The following is a 24,078-nucleotide window of genomic DNA, read 5'->3' as shown; positions in this document are numbered from 1 at the left end:
CTCTGTTGCTGGAAACCCCGTTGCTGATATGGCTATTGCCGATCGAATGACAAACTCATCCTGCGAGCTGAACTGAGAACTTTCCACATACGGCTTGCAATCCTGCGCATTTTCTTGTTCGTAAAATGAAAATATGGCCTATTATTGATTTCAGTCAGAATCTGCGTTGTTCCCTTAATTAGATTAATAGATACTGTTTATGTCTGTAGGGTATTGAAAACAAAAAACATTTGAATTGTCATTAATTATTGACGTGTCCTGCAAAGTAAAACAGCAACGTTCATAAAAACAGCGTGAGCAATAGGCTGAAGATGACAGGATTGTTGGCAATAGCCGTTACCGTCTAAAAATGCCCGAAGCCTTTAATGCAAAAATCACCAATAACCTACTATTGCAATGCCGTTATACAAATGTATTATAAGTATTCAAAGACCTTAACACGAACATTAGTTTTCGTTCATGACAAATATATAGCGACGGAGCAGGTTACTTCATGCTTGATCTCAAAACATATTTCACTGCGTATTCAGAATTCTCATTTAATTGCAATAATGAGGCTACTTTTGATCATGAATGTGAATACGGATCTAAGAAAACGAATCCACTCAAAATGAAGGCGCAAAATAAATATACATTCCATGATCTGACCCAATTATTTCGTCCCCACGAAACTGGACACACGGCGGCTACAGTCATACGTGAACACAATGAATTTCGCAAGCACCAGGAACGCGAACAAATCGTGAAAAAACGGCGGCCTAAGTACACAACAGCATAAAGCGTATAGGGCTTGGAGCACAAGGTCCACAATGCTGGATAATAACCTCGCTGAGCACTGCGGGAGGTAACCAATTAATACTTGGTGAAGGGGAAGTAAAACAGTATGGCTAAACACACAATAAAACTACACGAAATCAAATAATTGTGTTTGATATTCAAGTATATTCGATGCCGTTGTATGACCTACATGGAATAACCGCTCATTGTGCTTTCCAAAAACACTTTTTTAAAGGCGGCTCCGCCCGTAGTTGAACGGAGCAGTGCGCTGGGAGGAGCTGCAAGATAATGATTATTCATGTTGCTAAGACAGGGAAGAACTCTAGTACGTGGTCCTCTTGGTGATCCGAAGTTCCTACTAACTTCCATAATAATGCGGCGCGCAACATGAGTAGAATACAGGACGCACAGGGAGTTGTCCTAACCGGGTATATCAGCAACAGTGAAGCTTTACCAACGCCGTGTATAAATTGTAACGATAATGCCGAAGCGTCAGCGACGAGGTGAGACACTTGCTTTCAAGCACAGGCTACTGTATTATGCGCCTTTCATTATCAACCGCGGTTGTAGTTTAAAGTGCAAAGGTCCGTGTTCTCCTTGCCTCGAGCAGAAAACAATGACGGTGGGCTACAGACTTATTTACTGTATAGCTTCTGTTATTGTTCTTAGTTTACTGATAGGCTACTGGCCTTAAGCTGAATGGCTGTCATGGAAAAAGTAGGCTGCAACTTGATAATAGGAATTTAGTTGACCAATAATATTCTGTTTTTTTTTCTAGGAATTGCTATTTAACGTCAAACTGTGACTGGGGCATTAAATGTAGTTGGATACTGATTTCATATAACATCGCTGCAACACAACAATAGGCCTATGTTATTTAGTACAAGAAATAAATGCACGGAACTGTCCCTGTTCCCAGGATAGGAAAGAGTGTTTCTTTCACCAAGATTTTGAATATCTGTCTGTTAAAATAACATTTGCATCCGCACCGCCTGTTTGCCCGAGCAGGCATAAATAGTTAGGTAGACTGCATAACCACAAAGTAAAACAAAAACAACAGGACAAAAAAACGTATCTGGAAGCTCCATGCTAACTTTGTGTGCCTTCAAAAGGAGCAGTGTTCTGTTTTTGAAATTGGATGCTGATTTGTCCTGCCCACAGTTGCCTGCCGCCATCTGTGATATGAAAGGGTGTTTTACAGGCTGGGGATTCCAGGGTTGAGTACAGGTGTCGGCGTTCACCAGGTGTGTCTGGAAGAACTCCCCTGTGTCCAGGCGAAGTTGGGCAAGTTCAGCCCGGGATGTTTTGGCTACACTGTGCAAGGGTCTGTTGTTTTATTTATGCATGGTGTGGCGGTCAATTGCTCATTTTTGCCCTCTGCATAAATACTACAATTAGTATTACTAATGCCAACCTCAAGACAGTGGCCTTTTCACGTAGGGTGTGCTTCTTATTTTAGAGGATATCGGATAAGAAGCATCTGGCACATTGAGATAAACGTGTATTGCTGGATTTACACTGTGTATTCAGGTATTCAGGTTCCCTACGGAGACAGTAACGGTATATGGTCGCTTTAGGATGTGTTTAATTGTGCTGTAAAGATGCATTCGCTTGAAACTTACAACAGGAGTGCTGACAGCATCTGTAGTGGGACCTGCAATTTGTATTGGTATCAGTGATTCAGTGTACATTTTTGGTCCATCCTAAGCATTGTAGTGGTAATTTAAAACCCGGTTAGCTACAGGACTTGTCTTATTTTTCCCTCCCATGTTCAGTGATTAGCAGTATTTACTTATTTGATCTTGTGTCCATGGGTACATTGATTTTCTTTTCCCAAGTATAAATCTCTTCTTTAATTCAGAAGCTATAGGCTAATCAAAATCAGTGCTTAGATGTTTCCTTCTATGGTAGATTTCATTTAATTTCTCAGTTCATCTGCCGTGAACAAACTTTTATGTTGTCTCCATTGCAAACATTTTTACAGCATTTATTCAATATCAGTTAGACAAGCACCGTTATTATATTTCCCAATCAATATTGCGAGACCTCTTTTGCGAACCTCCAAGAGAACAGTACAGCCCCAGGATAGTTCCAATGCATCTTGCTTTGCTGCCTGTTTCGCCCTTAAAATTTGCATCGTTTTCTGGGAAATGATGTGTAATGAGGTGCATACCCTAAGCCTGCTGTAAATAAAACATATTGACCCAGACCACGGACCTCACAGTGTCTCCAACAGTGTAAACATGTGGTGAAAACACCTTGCATCCGCGCTGCACTGAAGTAATATTTGTGAACATACAGTAGTATTCTGATTGCTGTGTGTAATTTTATTACTTTTCCATTGACTGAACATTTTTTTAAACGTTACACGATGCATGTATTGGAAATTGCCGTTCCATTGTAAATATTGTTTTAGGGTTTCCCTGGTGTCCCTAGTTTAAAATAAACCTATTCATACTGTGTTTACATAATTTATTTGAGTTAGTATTAAAATCCTTCCTGAAGCTTAATGGTAAACTTGACTGAGGTCTTGGAAAAATTAATGAGAATATGAAGATTCTGCATTTTGTGTTCCTCGTCGCTGTTGCAAACGGAGGCTAATCTGTCCTAAACCTTTAGCTGGGATGCCTTGCCCTGTCTGACCTGGTCCTCACCCAGGTGAACGGCATCAGATCAGGTGACGTTCGCAGGCCCTAGACAACGGGACCCCGTCCCCACGCCTGTCTCAGCCTGCTCTGGAATGTCCGTCACGAGTCACGCGGGCTCATCATCTTTTCCGCGGCGCTATCCGTTACCCTTGCCAAGCCTGCACATGTCCCAGACAGACATTTTGGTGTTTTTGACTGACTTTTTTTGAAATCCAAGCTAAAAGTTGTCCAGATGTGGAATTAGAACGCTTTGAAGTTATTTCAAAACAACTGCATGCTACTAGTGCATGATTTAATTTGACTGGTGTGCATGTCAGTAGAAACTGTGTGGTGTACCGTAAGTTCTTCTTGCATGTTTATCTCACTGCCCACCTCACTTTCACAATCCAGTTAAGTAGCCACTGCATTAGTGGAAATTCAGGCAGTGCTTAGTAAGTGCAGTATGCCCTGTACTTGATCCTCAGTTGGGGGAAGGTTTCTAATATTGAAATTGTTTAAAAAAAAAAAAAAAAAAAACCTTTGAGTGTGGGAAAAACTGGAAATTTATTCCCTGGTCCCCCCTTAAATGGCAGTCGAGCCCCCAGGGAAGTGGTCAGACCCACGGAAGGACTATCAAACCAGACATGGAATCTGACTGCCGCGGATCTGATTGAGTCGCGCAATTTCCTCTCCCCTTCTGCTTTTGCCCAGAAGTTCATAGCGCCTTGCAAAGCTTTCTCTTCCCAGTTTTTTTTTTGGGGGTGGGGGTACGGTGTCTGTATTTGGCACACAATGATGCCAGCCCTGGTTCGACTACTCTGACCGGTTGCCCCCGAGGGTTTTGTTACCCGTGCTCAATGCATGTGGCACTGGTTGCCGTATGTAAGGGACTGTATTGCGTTTCACCGCGTTTGAATAGGCAAATTTAGCCGGCACAATACCGGGCTACAGGTAAGTGCCTGCTTCCCTTTTTGTCTCGGTGTGCCAGCCGTCCGTCAGACCACGAGATGGCTGACCTTTAATATGCGAATGGGGCCCTCTGTGGAACAACATTTGTGTTGTGTAGATTAAAGGCCTGCTTGACTTTCCCTGTCCGCTATTAGAGCCACTATCCAACGAGGCAGAATTTTGGTTTTGCTTTTGTTGGGCCAGAGACGAAGGGAAGCGATGTTCGCCTTGCAGTCTGTGGATTGTGTGTTTCTTACTCTGTTAAATGGTTTGTTGTTCATACGTTTCACTGGTTAGCAAATCTGCTAGTAACTTATTTAATTTGCCTGTTTCAAAGTTATAAATGCCCTCAGAAATGTTTTAGATAATATTATGAGCACATTACCAGGACAGAAGATGTTTTGTCCTAAAAACACAACTCCCTTTATCATTTAGATTGGAGATATGAAGAAGGATATGAATCTGTATTGTTGGTTTTGAATGATACATTCCATTCCATTTTATTTTAGTACTGTTCATATCTTCAGCAGGTGATTGTCACGTGGCCAAAATGTGACCGAACAATGACAAAATGTTCATAGCTGTGGGCTATTGGGTGTGTCCACTGAATGGCGTAGCTTCTTGTGCAGTAATATGTCCCAGGGGCTGGGATTGGTTCCTGGCAGTGGTCATGGCCAGCTGCCCCTCGTAGGGCCACATAATTAGCCACGGCATCATCTGGGGAGGGACGGTTTGGGTTGTCAAGGTGTTCTCCACCTCGCTGCACAAATAGCCAATCAAAGTCAGTCGTCGTTTTGGCACCAGCTGCGTAAGTGCAGGCTTCCCGCACAAGGACTGCGCAGCTCAGCTGGCGGACTGTGAATGGGAAAGAACTGTGTGTGTTTCGTACGCTTCTCTCTGTATGCGCCAGACCAAGAGCATTGATAGGATGGGTCTATGGGCCAATCAAATTCATAGTAGCTTTTAGTGAAATTTTACAGTTTGCTAACAGAGAAGTTGAATTGTGCAAATGATAATGCTATTGTCATGTACTTCCAATTTACTATGTAGGCAATACACCTGTGTGCGTGCATATGCATGCAAGTGCATGCACTTTTGCAAAAGCTTGTGAAGTGCTTTAATTCAGGTCATATATCTCCCTTAATTCATCGTTTAAAATGCCATTTGGATGTAATGTACATGAGTTACGATACGTCCCAAACCTCTAAGCTGAACAGTTCTTCTTTATCCTGTGCTAAAAATGCCAGCCGTTACTGACACCCTCCGCGTTTCCTGTGGCCCGGTGCTAAGAATGGTTTCGTTTTACACTCTCCACGGCCTTCAGACGACGCTCACTAGGTGCTTTGTTTTAGCTTGAGTTTAGCGCTGTTTAGTAGCCGCCACGGCTGCGGCGAGAAGTCTAATTACAGCACGGTCTCGCAAAAGAGCACCAAAACACCTTCCGTTTTCTTCAGCCAATGGCTAGCCAGCCGAATGAAAACCGTACAGCCTTTAAACAGGTTTGGTTTGTCACGCCGTGCGGTTTTGGGCTCAGGTGCGCACTGCAGTTGACCGTGGAACGTTCGCTATGCCATTGAGGGTGGGCGAATTTGCTCCTTATAAAAAGGCAGAGGTACGTTTTTTTTCCTTCAGCCGCTGCCTGACCTGGATTGACCGAGCCTCGTTTGAAGTGCGTAAGCAGCAGTAATTTGGTAGCTGGGAGCTGCTGAGGTTTCAGGATTTATTTTTGCCTCATTCAGACCTCTGTGCAAGGGAGGGGGGTTGGGTGGGGGTGGGGGGGGGTAGTGGAAATGGAAATGCCGTGGCTTTCTGAAACCCGCGGAGGAGGCCCGGCTGACCGCTACACGTGTAGGCTCCGCCTCAACCGCTTGCTGCCGCGAATCCTCCAATGGCGTCTTCTTTTTAAACAGCACTGTTTTTTTTTTTTTTAACTTAACATATTGTTGCCAATTTTCAGCAGGGTGACCATAAGCTGTGTGCCTCTGTGTGCATGTGTTGACCAGGCCAGAGTAAGAGGGAATTCATGCGTTAGTGCGACAGTTCATTCTCTCTCTTCCTCTCCAAGACATTTCCTGAAAAGTAATTCTGGAATTACAGTTACAAAAACACATTATTTTACCGGTGTCTCGTTCACCACTAATGCATCACTGTAAGTGTTATTGGGATCTTGGGATCTTGGTGACCTCATTAACGTGGAGCCTCTTCATTCATCATGTTGGTGCTAAAGGGTGGACTCATAAACATCAATATTACCAGAGCCTTTGCAGCCTTCTCTGTCTGCAGGATCTGGACTGTAATTACAGTGGACTTGATAATGAGAATAATATTTAGTCTCAGAAAAAAACACGCCCTCCTTTCCACAAGGATGTTAAAGGAGGGAATAACACAGTAAATCTATTTTGAATGAAATCTCAGGTAAAACCGCAAATTATGGTAATGAAGTGGCGTCATCGTTGTTGTGCCATCCTGAATCCTGTTTGATATCTCGCCCTTCCACGCAGTCGCAGGACAGGCCACTACAGTGTCCAGGGCCGCCCCAAAAATGCCTCGGCGAAGCCCCCCTACAACCGCTGGAACTCCCAGGACTCCCTGGATGAGCTGTCCATGGACGACTACTGGGTGGAGGTGGAGAACATCCACCAGAGCGGGGTGCAGTGCAGCGACCCTGAGCAGCAGGAGGAGGTTCAGCTGAAGGTTGCGGATGGTACGGCCCTGTCAGATGTGCTGGGACCTACTACTATCTACTAGATGTGTTGGGGCCTACTACACGTATTGGGGTCAAACCTGGGTCAAATACGTATTTGTTTTGGATTCAAATACTTTTCTAAGATTTACTGACCTTGTCTGGTGTATTGGAACCAAAGAAATACTCTCAAAAAGTGTAAACCCTGCCTTCGGGTCATATTGGCGGGCTCTGTTACACCAGGCAAGCTCAATAGAGCACAGAAAAATATTTGAATCCAAAACAAATACGTATTTGACCCAGGTCTGATTGGGGTATACTTGATGTACTTGGATTTACTGGGTATACGAGGCGTAGTGGGTGTACTGGTGTCTGCTGGAGGCTTGGGTAATCTCCTTGGTAAAGGAAATGGTGATGGGATTGAGGGCATGAATAGCAGGCATACCGCTTGCGGAACAATGGTTTGGGCTAATTATCACAAGGCAATCTACTGTACGTAGTGTTTTGCTGAATCGAATGTTAAATGTTAAAAGACAATAGCCATTCCTTAATCCATGCTCTAAGGTCAGGAAACCCTATAAATAGCCTTGCAGATGTGAATGGTCCGTAAAATAAACACATTGTTGTATTTCAGTTCCTCTGCATAGGAACTTCCTTTGTGGTCCTCCGTCATCCTGAACAAGTATACACACGCTTCTTTTATAAGCAACTACAAGCCTTCTCTGGATTGTCTTTCTGGTGGTCTGTCGATCTGGGTTGTCTGTCTGTCTGCGCTCGTGTCTCAACGGGACGTGTATTCAATCTTGGCCTGTGTGCGCGCGACACCCACGCCTACTTCTGCCTGTGGGTTCATGACATCTGCACCAACCCGTTTTTAAGACTGTGTACTTATGTCAGTCTGTGACACCTGTGTCTCTAGTACCCCATGTTTGTCTCCTTTGCAGTAGCTCCTGTGTGTAAGCCTGCGTACCCTGGCAAAAATAAGTCTTAACAAGTATTTTAGTGTTACATTGCTTTTCTGCAAAATGCGTAAGAAAAAGATTGCTAACAAGGCGAGACAGTTTGACTCATTTCAAGATTCGCCAATGGGATATGACAGTTTTACTTAACAAGCAAAAAGTAACTTAACACAAGCTATTATTTTCCAAATGAGAGAGGAAAAAAAAGATTTTAAGTCTCATTACAAGACTAAAACACTGAAGACAGACCTTTTTATTTCTCTGTGTGCTTCTGTCTGTCTATCTGTCTGTAATGGTCACTCTCCCCCTGCCCGTTCTCAGAGGGGGAGCAGGAGGAGGCGTGGCTGACGGAGGCGGGGCTGGCCACCCTCTTCGACGAGTCAGCGTCGGACCCCGAGGACAGCATGGTGCTCCTGTCCACCCTGACGCGCACACAGGCGGCGGCCGTGGAGAGGAGGGTGGAGACCCTGCGCCAGACCCTGAGGAAGAAGAACAAGCAGTACCACGTGCCCGACGTGCGGGACATCTTTAAGCCCCCGGGCCCACAGGGGGCACCGGTGAGCACACGCTCCAGCGTTCTAATCACACACTCAGAAGAGAAGGTGTGCATTCACTAGCTTGGGAGTACTACTTGAGAGTATTAACAGTGTAGAGGTACAGATTTCCTTTTAATGGACAGTTTAGTGGAAGGTAATGGTTTACCACTAGTTAGGTAAGTTTTACTAATGCTGAATTCTTCTAGAATAGGGATAATTAATGAGGTATGCCCTGGAAGAACTTGATAACTGACATTTTATATTTTATTAAGGCGACTTCATTATGTTATCATAGAACACGTGGGCATCATCTCTCAGTAGTTGTTTTTACAAACTTAATGACCGTTTAAGTCTGAAATTATAATAACCATCATCTTCCATTAGATTCTTCAGCCACATTAAAAATATTTTTAAAATACCATGCAGTACTTTGATAACAGCTTTGCTATTGCTTCACTTTGATAAAACCGCATATAGATTTTTGTGGCTTTGATGAGATACGCGCGCAACATTTTGAGTGTTTTATATGGGAAACTTAGTTTCTGCCATTTTCTATTTCAGCTTGAGGAGGCCGTGCCTGAACAGGGAAGTGAAAACGGGAAAGGGGATGTTGCCTCAGCTGGTATGTGTGACAGATCTGTGCTTGCCCTAAACCTGTAGGGGTTCACCAGCATGGAAGCCTTTCCCCAGAACAACACTCGATTAACCACTGTCCAACTGCAGCCTCGGCTTGTTTATCTTTGTTGTCCAACAGAGAGCCTGTTGTGTGCTGTCAGCGATTCATTACCTCAGATGGCTTGCGTTGTCTTTTTCGGCTGTTCGTTTGAAGCACGATCTTAGCCCTACTTGAAATTCTTTCGAAAAACAGGCCGAGGCTTGCTTATCACATTGTTTATCTTAGTTGTCTCTGTAAGATTTTTATATCAGTTTATGAACTCCTTTAAAAGTCAACAGTTTATTCCATCTGATGCCTTAAATATACGCTGCTCTTATGTTGTGTGTTGTGGCATTCCTTTACAAAGGTAAACAAATCTTTCCTTCGCAGTATTTTTCTTGTTGCTCGGTTCCTGGTCTTCCTTTAAGTACGGGAGCATTTTGAGCATTTCTGAGTTCGGTATTGACCGTATGTTAGAGAGGGCGGTTCTGAACTTCAGCGTCCGTCTCAAAAGGTGGATCTCGGCGCTCACTCGCGCACAGGAAGCAGTTCTGCCGCTCAGGCGAACGCCGACCTTTGCACAGCGACCGCGAAAGAATCCCCCTTCCCTTTTGTCCATTCACGGCCTCTGCTTTGCTCGTTAAAGGGTAAGCCAAGCCAGCCCGGCGCCGTGACCGCCGCACCGCGCACCGAGCCTGATTCACGGCCCTCTCTGTGTCAGCCGTCAGACGAGACGCGCGGCACAAAGACTCTGGGAACGGGGGCGGCGTCCCCATGGCGAAAGCACGGTGCGGTCCCACAGCGAGCCAGGCTGTCCCCCCCCCCCGTATACTTTACAGCACTGCTCGTATTGCTAATAGCCTTTGCATAAGGTAACCAGTCGATCTCGCCGCCACTGGACGCACCATCGAATGAACTACTGTAGCAGCCACGCCGGGAATTTCCCTAGTGAGCTTGTTGTAATCTAGTCGGGGTGTGAATCCTGTTGCCCAGGTTAAGTTCGCACAAAAAGCAGCTCTCTGTGTTTGGTCACCTAATCGCCCTTATCTGATCGGCTAAACAACCCCAATGTGATTTGCAGCGATTACCCAGGGACGTGAAAGAGAATTCTCACTTGCCCTACCTGGGTAAAATGGAACCAATCAACAAAATGAACTTTTATCTTGTGTGTGTTTTCTCTCTCTCTCTCTCTCTCTCTCTGTCTCTCTGCAGGTAAGGAGAGCAGTGTCTGTAAGAATGGGGCGGGTCCGGTGGACCGGGGCGTGGCAGAACTGGACACGGCCCTCAACCTGGATGTCTCCTTTTCTGAGCAGGCCCTCAGCAGCAGGGAGGGGTCAAAGGGCACTGAGGCCCAGGGCGATGCAGACGACAAGTTGCCGGTGAGCGCCATTAAACATTAACGCGGGCACAGATTTGCAGGCCCTGTCATTCAGTGCAAAGTTTACCCGCGACGTAGGAGGCAGAATTAAAACAGGAAGTGAAACTATGCACGGTGATTGGCTGCTGTTCTGCACTTTAAAGGAATAAAGTGTAAAGGAATGCGAGATGATTTTGCCCTTTGGCAGGTGAAGCAATGGCTTCAGATTTTCACCTGAGTATGCCTTATTGAAGTAATTCAATTGTAATTGCATTTCGACTGAAAGCGACTCAAAAGGGGTTTACGTGTGAACAGATAATGTTGGATATGGAAATAAGAAGGCCAATCTGTCATTTTGTATTATTATTTGAACACTGAATGTATTAAGTGGAAAAAATAGAAAAATAACGTAATCTTAAAATTTGTTGAGCGCATTTTCAGTGTGAAAATACTGCCTTCTTTGGTGTGGATCAATGATTTATTAGACTCTCTAATGTTTTGAGTGACATCTGGTTGTGATATGCAGAAATACAGGCTTCATGTGAGCGTTGACTCCTGAGTATTTGCACACCTTCAAATTTTACTGTCATCGTCCTTTCCTTCTTCTGCTATTTCACAGAATTTTAAACTGCTGAGAGACAAAACTGGAACGACCAAGGTGTGGGATCTGTCCCCCCAGGACATGAAGATGGTCCGTCGGCTGGTTCTGATCGAAATGACGGCGCTGTTCGACACCGCGGGGGTCGACCTCAAGACTCACAAGGCGGTCAAACTCAAAGTAAAAGGTGAGGGGGGGGGGGTTGCAGATTTCACATAAGTAAGCTATCAAGGCTTGATGTTTAACCACGATCTTTGAGACGGCACTCATGAAATGAATCTGTGTTCTGGTAGAATATGGCCTGTTTGGAGTTCCTCTGCCCAATCTATTGGAGCAAGACCAGAGGAGAATGCCCGGGGCCAAAGTGCCACTAATACTACAAAGGGTGAGAACCAAAACATTTCATAAAGTAATGTTCATATTAATATTCAATACTATAATTAATTTGCTTTGTTTTTGGCCTTTTGTTTGTATATAATTCTTTGAGTAAAAACCAAAATAAAATCCACGGACTGTGATTTTTTTTTGGAGGAAGTGGAAAGAAATGCAGGTAGAATGCAGATGTGGAAGTGAGAATTTGGTGAACTGATGCATGATGGGGGATGTCATTTGCTCTCCACAGCTGATTTGTCACATAGAGGAGGAAGGCCTCCACACAGAGGGCCTCCTACGGATACCCGGATCGGCCACAAGAGTGAAAGTCAGTCTGTGTTGCAAGCTTAGAGAAAAAGTCATTTGGGTTCAGTGCCCCACTGGGTGCTGAGTGGAATGGATGGTGTGGTGCTGTCATTGTCACTTTCTTATAAGATGACTGCATGTTGAACGTTGGCTTGTGTCTGCATATGGTAATAATGAAAGTCGCAGGGGAGTTGGGAGTTGGGCAGTGGCAGTGGGTGACGTCTCTGTTGGTGTGTGCTGTGCCAGACGGTGTGCCAGGAGCTGGAGGCGAGGTTCTACGAGGGAACCTTCCCCTGGGAGAGCCTGAAGCAGCATGATGCTGCCAGTGTGCTCAAACTGTTTATCAGAGAGCTGCCACACCCGCTTCTGACTGTGGAGTACCTGAGCGCCTTTATCGCTGTGCTTAGTGAGTTTGTGTGCACAAACGCCGCACATACACCAAACTAACGCACATACACCATACCCATGCACATACACTGCACCAACACACATACGCTGCACCAACACTCATACACCATACCCACACACATACACCATACCAACACACATACACCATACCCACACACATACACCATACCAGCACACATACGCTGCACCAACACACATACACCATACCCACGCACATACACCACACCAACACACATACACCATACCCACACACATACATCGTTCCCACACACATACACCATGCCCACACACATACATCGTACCCACACACACACACACACACACACACACACACAGCCTAAATATACTGAAGCCACCCCATACACAACATCCCACATATACCCCCATATGCACCACATACTCTCACACATACGTACCATAAAGACGCTCAACGCACCCTAAATATGCACATGCACATTTTTTAAACACTTAACACACCTTTAGCACACACACTCACATACACACGCACACACACGCACGCTAATGACCCTAATGGCACACCCTCTCTGAACACATATTCTCTACACACACAAATATCTCCACACACACACACACACACATGCAGTCTAAATATTCTGAGCATACCTTCAGTCTAAATATACTGAACATACCTGCTGAACACACATACATACCTTAAAAATGCTCAACACACCCTTAACATACACATGCACATATTTTAAACACTAAACACTAAGCACACCTTCAGCACGTGCACACACACACACACACACATTCTTACACAATGGACTTTGACAACAAATATTACAATCTTAGGCTTTGTTCAGTGTTTTCTTATCTGAAAATCTGCTGCTTTTTCTCTCTCATTTGCTTTCTCTCTCTCTCTCTCTCTCTCCCCCACACACAAACATTTAATTGTTTTTTGGTGGATTATGACACAATAATGTACATCTTGACTGCCGTGTGAAGCATGTTTGATGCAGTAATTGTGGTCGGTCTTTCAGAGCTGCCCAACAAGAAACAGCAGCTACAGGCGCTGAACCTGCTAGTCCTCCTGCTGCCAGAGTCCAGCCGTGACACGCTCAAGGTAGTCATGATGTCATAAATAAAGTTTACACTGGGACACATCAGTCCATGCAAATGGAAGAAGCCGCTTCTCCATAAAATTCATGAATTAGTGGTTGAACACTTACTAGAAAGCCCTTCAGTATGTAGGATGTTTGTCCATAACATTCATTGTGACTCAGAGGCTCAACGCTGCACCACGAGACCCTTTAGTCATCACTGAAGTTATTTGTAAAGAGGCCTTTTGTGCCAATTGTCGTGTTTCAGGCTCTGATGGAGTTCTTCCAGAGGGTGATTGACCACAAGGAACAGAACAAGATGACTCTGAACAACGTCGCCGTGGTGATGGCTCCCAACATATTCATGTTCAAGGGTTTTCGTAGCAAGATTAGCGAGCAGCAGGAGTTTGCCATGGCGACGGAGACGGCTAACATCGTCCGCCTACTCATCCGATACCAGAACCTGCTCTGGACGGTACGCCAAGAGGCCACTGCTATACCATCCTCAATTATGTTTCATTGAAACAACAAGCAATTTCAGTAACTTGCTTTGATTGTTTGGTTTCCATGGCACCCTCCTTCGAGCCTGTTGTGGACGTTTGATTTCAGATCCCTAAATTTATCATGAACCAAGTAAGGAAGCAGAACATGGAGAACCAGAAGAAGAGCCGCGACCGAGCGGTGAGGAAGCTTCTGAAGAAGATGGCTTACGACCGCGAGAAGTCTGAGAAACACGAGAAGAATGCGGCCGAGGTGAGAGTCGACACTGCAGCAGCACACCACGGCGGCCAATTGCGCTGTTCTGCCGCGCTGCCGGGCAACAAGGCACTAAACAGCATACAGAAATGAATAGAAACGTTTTAATGAATAAATGACTCAAATCACACAGCATTTCTTTACACGATTATTTCTGGAAGACACGATGGTCCCCCTGTGACATCTAGTGGACATGGGAGGTATTGCATTTTTTCAGTTTTATTGTTTGAAAAATTACATAATAGAGGAATATGAAGGAATTACATAATAGATATATTCTAATTGCAAATTGCAAACAAGGATTAAATTGACAAGGGATAGAAGAGCAACAAACCCTCTTTCATCCCGGCGGATGAAATGAAAGTGTAATGTAATTCCTGGTTGTGAGAGGTGTTTGTTTTTGCTGTTGAGCAGCGCTGTAGTATGACGGCGCTTGCGAGGCTGAACTGACGAGACGGTTGCTCTGTTTCATTTCCCGGGCGCGCCGCGGTCGTCGTGTAGACGGACGTCACGCAGGGCTTCATCAGGGTGCAGGCCCCGCAGTTCTCCAAGGTCTCCATGGCGATCCAGCTGACCGAGGAGCTGCAGGCCTCCGACATCCTTGCGCGCTTCCTCAGTCAGGACAGGTGAGAGCCCGAGGGGGCGCTAATGGCCGCTCGCTACTGCGACGCGTGTCCTGGCGTGTCCTTAAACTCTCACCTTCCCAGGTGTTTGCGCTAGCCTGGGGACCCAGTTTTCAAATCCCCACAGTGGGTATGGTAGAGCTAGCTATATAGTAATGCCTTGTAATACCATAAGTAGTAAATTTAAGTTAGTAAATCTCAGTTAATAGTAGCCCTAGCTCTAGCTTTGATTGAGTTTTATTTTATAAAAAGAGCAGCAAAAGGCCTTTTTTTTCCCCTTCCAGTGCATGCATGAGGAATGCAGATGTTTATTACTGTGTGTCTGTACTGTGAGATTCAGCGCAGAATGTCCATTGACTGAGACTGTTGTGCTTCTCCTGCAGTGCCCCTTCTGTGAAGCGGGAGGAACTATGCCTTTACGAAACAGGAGGCAACATCAGTAAGTACCGTTTAAGTCGACGCCCTGAAATTTCCTGTTGATCAGTACCGCTGGGTTAGGGCGCGAGTGCACTTCATTCTCTATCAGACGGGGAGGGATCATGACCGTGGGCTGGGAAAAGGTGGCTGAGTGGAGACATTATTAATTGAGCAGCATGGTTCCTGTTCATTGCAGCTGGTCACATCTTTTTGTGTTGCGTGTTGTTTCAACAGCCTGTTAGCATAAGCGTAGCATGTGCTACTGTCAGCAATGTCTCTGATCTGGCAGCTAATGTAACTAATAAGAGTGTATACCATGGTGCGGTTTGTAGGTAGATGTGGAAAAATTAAGCTTTGTTAAGCCAATGGGGCAGAGCTGCCATGTCATCACATTGACTCACTGAATTGAACCAAACACTGTATTTTGCTGTGGAGGGAGAAATGCATTTATTTGTTCAGTCATTGAATGACATCTACATGGCTCCACCCATTATGAGGTTCATCAAACCTCACTCCACCACTAGCCGTTTGGAGTATAGCTCACAGATGGCTTATAGAGTGGCTCATTTGTTCTTCTGTGTTCTTCCTTTGCGACAGAGGAGCGGTGCTTGGACGAGGAGACGTACATGAAAGACCTCCTGGAGCTCAACCCCAGTGCAGAATGGGTGATAAAGTCAGTCCAGCATTAGAACCCGCGTCGGCTCCGGCATGACCGCCCTTCTTCCGCAGGGAGGGCGGTGGGTTATGGAGAGAAAAAAAGGGGAAATGTGAGCGCATTTTTAAACGCTGCGTCACAACAAACGCTTCATTGGGAAACACAGCTGACCTCTGGTCCTAATTATTACGACGGTCTTTGTGCCTTGGGGGAAACAAATAAGTGAGCTGCGCTCACTAAAGGCCTGTGCTGGGCTGATTAAACCATGGCCTATGAGCATCCATTTTAAACCAGCATCAGGATGACAGCTGATTTTTCTCATTAGGCCCTTAGACTGTGAATCAGCTAAAGGGGAGATCCACTGTTCATGTCCTCCAGTCGTTTCTGTTAACCACTGCACCTCTCATTGGACCTCAGAAGCAATCTTAACAGTTGTTGAGGAGGTAAAGGATTCATTCTCCAGGGGTAAATGTGGACACAGCTGTCCTCTGTGATAGGAATGTAGAATGTTTTGGTGGGATTCAAGTTTAAAAGCCTCCAAGGGCTCTTCTTTGAATTGTTTTGTATGCGTTTGAAACTTTGAAAAATGGCAGTAAGTGTCTGGATATGGATCCATGTTTAGGTGTTTGCATATATCAAAAACACTCCAAGTTGAGCTTAGCATTTGAAGCCAATGAATAGCTGGGGCGGGGGGGGGGGCGACGGACTTAATTTTCACAGAGAAGTTTGGATACCAGTATACTTGGGGTTTCACCCACAGCCACCTCTAAAATAATATAATCAAATAGCTCCACGATGGGGCAAAATAACATAATGAACACAAACAAAAACATTAGCTAAATAGTTTTTAAAAAACTGCAATTTTAGGATATTATTTCCTGCATAACCTTTCAGAGGTAGTTCAGTGGACCTCTAGTTAATACCACTATGAGAAATTCAACAAAAAGTAATTTTCTACTCTAGATGCCTAGAAGTCTAGATGCCTTTAAGGGGGTTCAGTTGTGATTTGATTTGTAGAATGGAGAGCCGGAATGAAAGAAGAAAGCATGCTGCACCCTAGTGGTGCTTTGTAGTACAGCTGTGTCGTCACTGAAACAGGAAATACCTGTGTATGAGCCTAGTTGGCCTTGTCAGTCTGTACAGTAAGCACTGACTAAGCAACATTTAATAAACATTTAGAAGGTTTTAGGCTGTAGCGCTGGCAAATCTAATCCCACTGAAAACCATTATTTTACATAGACTATTAAACCTGTTAGAATTTGAGGATATTTTTCTATTTAGGTATTTTTCTATGTTGACATTTAAAAGCAATTAATGTCCACGCCCACCCTTATCCTGTTTTTACTGTTATTTTTTGTCAGGGTATTCACAAAATGACTACACAGTATGGCACTTAAACAATTCAGTGGTTTTTATGTTGGTTTATTCCATAACAACATTTTAAATATAAATAATACAGAAATAATCCATTTTCCCTTTTTAACCTGCTTAAAGGTTATAAGAACATTTCCTAAAGCGTCTTCACTACAGTAAGTAAATTAGCACCGTTGCTTATTGTATTGTGATACCTTTCTCAGTTCCACTGCCCTCGATACATTAGTATTCTCTGCCAAATGACATTCAACATTTAATGGGCTGTTATGCAAATGGCCTGTAAATGCACTCTCACTACATGTGTGTATTGGTTCAGTGGGGTTTGGCGGCACTCCAGTTTTTCAATAGCGATGCACTTTTCCATATTCATTTTCAGCTGCCATTTTAAAAAAAAAGAAAAAAGAAACCAAAAAAACATTCCGGTAGTCAGACGTGGCTTGTCATTTCATCCACATGTTCAATCTGCCAAGAACGTGTGGAGGGGGGGAGGGGGGGTCATTTCAGAAGAAATACAGTAAAATTTCCAGTGTTAATTCAACTCGTACAGAGTACACATGAGTCCAGGAGAGACCGTATGTACTCTGTAAGAGCCAATTTAACACTGAACATGTTACAGTGCAAAAATACAATCAAAGCGAGTCATTAAGTTAAACCTTTGATTACTTATAATGGCTACTATTTACTGTAGCGTCAGTCTTAAATTGACCTTTTGTGAATGGTATAGATTTAAACATGGATCTCCAGCAAATCCCAGTACCTTCCTAAGCTGGGATATTTTGAGAAATATGTGTGTTTAAAAAAGGGCAATAGAACACATACATTTACCTATGAGGTACTGGAGAAATGAAATGGAAAAAGTGTATTTGGGTCCAGCTCATTTCATGAATTGTCTGAAAGACAATTCAAGACAAGAACATGTCCTGCCTTCATTTTGTGCTGAATACTGTGAATATGAGTGTTGAAAGACGCCCCCTTTGTGTACTGCGCTCTTAAAAAATGACCACTAAAAATTTTTTTTGTAAATAAACCTATGCTTATGCTGGCCTTGAGAGAGCAATGCCTTTTATTGCCAGAGTGCATGTTCTAAAATGTCTCATTTGTGGCTGTGGGTCAGTCGTTTGTGTACGGAACAGAACAATAGAGGGCAGTACTTGGTGGACTCAATCACTGATGCAAATTTAAGACTTTACATCTTGTGCAATCACATCAAGTATATACGTTGTACGCAGGGTGTGAAAGTAACGCCCACCACCAGCCAAATACCAGTGGAAGTAACACCCACCACCAGCCAGTGGGTGAAAAAAGTTATTTTCATGCCCTGGTTGTACGAATGCACGGCCATTTTTGAGCATTCTGTTCGCGTCGGCGTGCGGGTGCATGTCTCTCTACATGAGAAGTATGTGTTTCCTTTGATGGGAGCTCACTGTGGCCTCCAGGGCCTGTCTGTAGAGGCTGAAGGGGACCTGGACGCACGGAGAGGGGGAGAGCTGCCCAGACCTCACCAGGCCAGAGAGAGTGCCCACCATGGACTGCAGGAGGGTTAGGTCTGGGGAGGTGACACAAACAAGCCTTCTGTAAAATTGCAGGGGATTGTGCAACAGGAACAGTCATGGCAATCTGTTAGGAGGTTATTCATTTTATATTCAGCATGACACCCAGTCAAATTTCAGTGACTGTAAATCAATGATTTTAATATCTCACAAACAGCCTTGTCTGAGTTCCGAGAACAAATGAGCTAATTCTATGTTTTTTAGCCCCCCCCCAAGTTATTCTACTGTACCTTCTCTGTTGTTTCTTTTCCATTGGGTCATCCAGAATCCCCGCAAGTTTATGTTTTTAAATATGAGGAATTTCTGTTCAAAAACACAACAAAGAAGTATCACTTTTATGTTTTACGTAAACAAGAAATTTCATAAATCTTTCAGTACAAACCAGTAAAAACCAGTTTGTGTTTTAAGGTGATCCCTCACTCACAGCTGGAAGTGGAAGTGGTTTCTTTGCCATTCCTCCATATGTCACTAGTGTGGCCCCATTGCTGTACAGGGAAATACAGATCTGGTTTGCTCTAGTATACACAATCGTAGCAGTTACCGTTTAGTAATCCACATTGTTAGGAACAACATAATGAAAATTATGAAGCTCAAAGACAGCACTTAGACTCTAGATTATAGTATGTATAGTTCAGTAGTCCAGGAATACAGCTAAAGAATAGTGCCCCCCCCCCCCGCCCAACAGAAAAGAGGCTTCCTCAAAACCTACTCAAGGTGGGAGAGGAGAAGTCCAGCACTTTGTCCCCCAACACAGTTCAGGCCCAATTTTGGTTTCGGGACATCCTGAAACAAAATGATTTATAAAGGCATTTTACTGTGTGCTGAGACTATTTACATTGGAACATTGATACTATGTAGTTACATAATGGAATAGTGTGCTTCGTTATAATTACAGTATAGCAAAATGCTGTGTAGTGTGAATACTATACTGTAAATACCACTGATTTTTCTATCATCATAAATACTGATTCAGGCCTTTCCTGTGTCTACTGTTTAAAAGCCTGTCCTTTTAAGAGGTGCTGTGATTAATAAACTCTTTCACTCCGCTTCTTGTATAGCCACTCCTCTCACTTTGAATATCTTCTCCATCTCTGAGCTCTGCAGATCCTCTTCTGTCACGACGTAATCAGCTCCCATTGACTTCAGCTCTTCAACCAAGTCCCACCTGTTGGGTCTGAGGCGATGAATATTTATTATAAATATCTGCATACGTGCTGTGCATAAGACATGTTGATTAGTTATTTTGATCGAGGCTGCACATGGTGAAGACTGTGTGCGTGCACTGTACCTGTCTCTAATGATGTTGATGGTCTTTACGCCCATTGCTGCAGCAATCTGAATGACTGCTTGGCCCACTGCACTGTTGGCCCCATTTTGAATAACAGTGTTCCCTTTGGACAAAATAAATTCATAGTCAAGATTCCTGTATTCCACACCCATTTTAAACAACAGTGCCCCCTATGGGCAAAATTAATTCATGGTCCGATTGCTGTATTGTGCACCTATTTTGTATAACAGTGCCCCCTATCTGCAAAATTAATTCACAGTCAGATTCCTGTACTGTGTACTCAGCTGTGAAATCACATTCCTTGCCAGTGTACAGTTTTGCCAACATTTTCTTCCTTATGAAATGTATGCACCTCTGTAAATATACCACAATGATCAGCAACGTGCACTAAAACCAGACAGCTGATGCAATACACAGAATTGGACTGCAGCGCTAATGTAGGCAAATCTGGTTTTCAAAAGCCTGCTAGCACACAACATACCATAAACATTTAAGGCCTGATTTACTAAGACCTTTAGCGTGTGCAAAACCTTTTAGCACATGGAAAATCAATAACTTTTAACCAATGTTTGATCATGATATTTGTCTTGCACCAATCATTGGTTGTGTTACTAGTTTTGCGTGGGCTAAAAGGTTTTGCTCATTCTGAAGTTCTTTGTAAATCAGGTCCTTAATACAATGGCGTAGTAATACGACGCTCCTACAAGATCAAAGCAGCACTGGGAACATAATACCTGCTGGTCAGGTACTCGCTGTGAGGAAGTATATAATTTTGAATTGGCGTCATTGGTTTGCTGCACGTCCAAAGAAAGGTGTCGTGGAGGAATGCTGGCACACACCTGGCCGCAGGTGCACAAAGTCCTGCAGCATCCTGTAGGCCGTGCATGGGTTTACACCGATGGTGGCGGCTCCCAGCAGCGAGATGTCCTTGGGCACCCTGATGAGGTCATCCGCGTCACACACCGCCTCCGTCCTCCACGTTCCTTCCGCACAAAGTAGCTTAAGTCTCTTCGTTGTTAAAAAGTTGTTTACAGACTAATCCTATTAAGGCATTTTGTGACTGGCTTAGCTCATGCTGCTAGCAATATGTATGTTTTTGCGCCAATTTTTTTCAAAGTCAACATCTAAAAGGGCGGACCTGACATTTATATCCGATTGAACAAACAATGCTTTGTGTGAACAAAATGGCTTCCGCTGGGTGATTAAAGCTAGGTGGGCTTCCTTACCAAAACCTGCATCCACAGGGATCACCCAGTCCCCAAGGCTCAACGAAGTGATTCCACTGCCAACTTCAACCACCTCACCAACTCCTTCATTTCCCCCAATAGCAGGGAACGGTGGGAGAATGGGATAGGTCCCTGCAGATTGACAAACAGGGACCCATTATTCCACCTGGCTTATATTTTGTTTTTGAACAATGCTGGCTATGTTCTTTCACAAATTGAAGCTTGACAGTTTTCCAGGGAATGCGTGGACACAGGATATATTTGATCACAGGCTTTTTTTTTTTTTGGGAGGATTCACAAAATCTCTTTTTTATGGAAGATGACTAATCTGCCTGTGGTGAAAGCTTTATTTAGACAGTTTGATTCACTGAAAATCCATTTAGCTGAATTCATCCTTTGTGTAGGTGGAAAATAGCAAGGGTCAAAGGTCACCTAAGGGAAGGATCTCTGACCTCTGATCCCTGAGTCAAGATTTACACCCAAAGAGGTACTGTACCTTGGACCATATTGATGTCAGCTGGGTTCACTGGTGCCGCAAGCATCTTCAGTCTGACACTGTGTTGGCCTACTGCAGGTAAGGGCAGTTCCTCCATTCTTGAGGGGAGAGAAATATTTACTTTACAATTCATGCATTCACATCTTATCTATTACTGTTAACTTAAGGAAAATCAGTAAAAATGATTTTAATACCGCACGGGCCTGGTATTGAACACCTTGGTAGAAATAGCTCAAATTCCTGCAGTCTATTTCATGTCATTTGTTCACAGCAATGCTGAATATCACAATTACCACAATGCAGTCATTGGAGATGAGGTAACAGCACACACTAGTGGCCAGTCAAGGGGATACATCAGGCCAGGTTTGCAATACAATTGTGAAAAAGATATATAAATTTACACTAAATTAAAAATAGCAAAGATACTTTTTTTTTATTTTGTATGTTTTCGTAGAAGTCATTTCTTTTTTTCTCACATTTTCCCATGTTTAGTTTGGCATTAGTCAAAATAAGTGATATATTGTACATATTTCCATTATTTTGAGAAATATATAACCACGTTTCCTTTAAAATTTAACCATATTAACAAAATGAATAACAGTAGATAGGGAACATTTAAAGAATGAAAATATCCCCCAACAGATTGTAATATAAACTCATTGTCTTTTAGCAATTATTAGAATAAACATTGAATATTCCTTGCTATTTTTCCTGCTGGGACTAATTGCTTTTCACGGATACATTCACCAGCAGGGTTGGAAGGCAATTATCTATTACATAAAAAATACAAATTGCTCTCCACCATTATTTTCTGTCGAAAATTAATTGCATATGCTATTGTAAAAGAAACCCATGTTAAAATGAGAAACTAAAAAAATCGAATTCACAGGTCATTAATTCGCATTGCAAGTACTGATAAATCAATGATCTTTAAAAATAGCAAGCCTCTGAGAAATGGTACTAATTACCTGACCACATCAGAGTGTGCCCCATGCCATCTGTACACCAGTGCTGAGCAGGAGTGTGTCAGCCTCCGGGTCCAAGCAGAGCAGGGTCCCCATCCTCTGGGCTCCAGGACGCACGCTCGAACCTGGGTCACACTGTTAAATGCCTTTCTCATGACTGCTCTGCAGACAGATGAATGTCTTTCACATTTCTGCTCCTGAAATATGGACTAACTTCCCCAAACCTGCCCACCATTGCAACACCTCATGGTGTGTATAAACTGAGGAAGCAAAGTACTGTACTTTCCTCACTTTCATTACTGTGTTGCGATCATTGCCATGTCCAGGAATGCAGTATGGCCAGGCTGGTGGAACGAACCAGACAAGTCGCTAGGCTACTCCGTGGGGAGGGGGAGGCCTTGTTTTTGTGAGCGGCTTATGTATATTGCATGTGTATGTCCAGCTTTTTTGGGGGTGGGTTTAAACCCACGTTAAGTTTGCAAATAAAAACTTGAAGTGTGATATGACTGGTGATATATATAAAAAAATATCTTACAAATCACTGTCTCACAAAATTTGGCAGCACAGTGCTTTTTACAGTGAATCGGTAGTTGAAGGGTGGAGCAGTCGGTCCACCGGAGAAGCGGATTGGTCTCAGCTGCGCCGGCTGGTGGAGAGAGGACACGCACCTGGGCTGCATTAGCTAATCAGCCCAGGTGCTTAAAGGTGTGCTGCTCTCCACAGCCTGGGGCAAAGGCTGGGAGCTAACACTGAGAGTGAGTGTCTTTATTTGAGTTTGGTTTCTTTCAGTTTTCAGAATTTCAGTTATGTTTCTTTTAAAAAAAGATGGGGAAAAGTGAACCCCTCTGAAAAGTCAGAGAAGCTGGTTGGCTGGAAAGCAGTCCAGCTACAGAGCAGCGAACTGAAATAGTTGTCGCTCTGTTTTACTTTCTTTTGTCTTTCTTATTTTAGCATGTTGATTTAGTTTATTGTTTTTGCCCGGAACCTATGAGGGGGAAGGGTGAAGATAGCGTTTATTTTATTTCATATATGTTTGGGTGCACTCTCTCTCTCTCTGCGACAGCCAATGGTGTTCCCTGGTACTGCTGCATCTCCCTCCCTGTGGTGTCACGCTTTGCATGTGACAGAGGGTTTGGCACAAGCATCATAATGCAAAAAAAAATCTGTCTTAAGTGAGTTAGTCTTGTAATGAGATTAAATATTTTTTCCTCATGTGGAAAATACTAGAAAGTTACTTTTTGCTTGTTAAGTGTTAGTCTTATCCCACTGGAAAATCTTGAGTCAGATGAGTCAAACTGTCTCACCACATTGGCAATCCTTTTATTTTGCAAGAACAGTTTTAGAACTGCAATTCTAAGTCTAAATATACAGACTGGTGACAAATTAAAGGAAAAACTTGAATAAATGAGTGGAGAAACATAACAAATCGGATGCTTCCACA

The 24,078-nt window shown here is 43.7% G+C and overlaps 2 protein-coding genes across 2 annotated transcripts; one reads left to right on the top strand and one right to left on the bottom strand.

Annotated features, from left to right (window-relative positions):
- The first annotated feature begins 1,035 nt into the window (after positions 1-1,035).
- Positions 1,036-18,156, top strand: arhgap18 (Rho GTPase activating protein 18). The gene is made up of 15 exons (XM_064340088.1): positions 1,036-1,280; positions 6,854-7,056; positions 8,316-8,551; positions 9,092-9,152; positions 10,398-10,564; positions 11,162-11,327; positions 11,434-11,525; positions 11,763-11,840; positions 12,065-12,224; positions 13,228-13,310; positions 13,556-13,762; positions 13,897-14,040; positions 14,545-14,669; positions 15,050-15,105; positions 15,681-18,156. The coding sequence occupies exons 1-15, from the start codon at positions 1,165-1,167 to the stop codon at positions 15,770-15,772; spliced, it is 1,986 nt and encodes a 661-aa protein (XP_064196158.1). The 5' UTR covers positions 1,036-1,164; the 3' UTR covers positions 15,773-18,156.
- LOC135257400 (enoyl-[acyl-carrier-protein] reductase, mitochondrial) lies at positions 17,138-22,851 on the bottom strand. Its single transcript, XM_064340095.1, has 10 exons — positions 22,641-22,851; positions 21,673-21,770; positions 21,177-21,308; positions 20,790-20,933; positions 19,951-20,053; positions 19,734-19,836; positions 19,372-19,445; positions 19,087-19,147; positions 18,893-18,965; positions 17,138-18,658 (listed from the first exon to the last, which is right to left on the bottom strand). The coding sequence occupies exons 1-10, from the start codon at positions 22,790-22,792 to the stop codon at positions 18,498-18,500; spliced, it is 1,101 nt and encodes a 366-aa protein (XP_064196165.1). The 5' UTR covers positions 22,793-22,851; the 3' UTR covers positions 17,138-18,497.
- Between the last annotated feature and the right edge of the window lie 1,227 nt (positions 22,852-24,078).

The sequence above is a fragment of the Anguilla rostrata genome, chromosome 6 (genome assembly GCF_018555375.3).
Source record: "Anguilla rostrata isolate EN2019 chromosome 6, ASM1855537v3, whole genome shotgun sequence".
Taxonomy (NCBI): Eukaryota; Metazoa; Chordata; class Actinopteri; order Anguilliformes; family Anguillidae; genus Anguilla; species Anguilla rostrata.
This window is presented reverse-complemented; position numbering and strand designations above follow the sequence as displayed.

Bases quoted from the DNA above. Each gene is read 5' to 3' on its own strand.
- arhgap18 (XM_064340088.1), top strand. From the start codon at position 1,165: ATGAGTAGAATACAGGACGCACAGGGAGTTGTCCTAACCGGGTATATC. The intron at 10,565-11,161 runs GTGAGCGCCATT...GCTATTTCACAG, and splicing joins ATGCAGACGACAAGTTGCCG to AATTTTAAACTGCTGAGAGA. The intron at 14,670-15,049 runs GTGAGAGCCCGA...CTTCTCCTGCAG, and splicing joins CGCTTCCTCAGTCAGGACAG to TGCCCCTTCTGTGAAGCGGG.
- LOC135257400 (XM_064340095.1), bottom strand. From the start codon at position 22,792: ATGAGAAAGGCATTTAACAGTGTGACCCAGGTTCGAGCGTGCGTCCTG. The intron at 20,934-21,176 runs GTAAGGAAGCCC...TTTGTGCGGAAG, and splicing joins CCCTGTGGATGCAGGTTTTG to GAACGTGGAGGACGGAGGCG. The intron at 18,966-19,086 runs GTGAGTGAGGGA...GTTTTTGAACAG, and splicing joins AACCACTTCCACTTCCAGCT to AAATTCCTCATATTTAAAAA.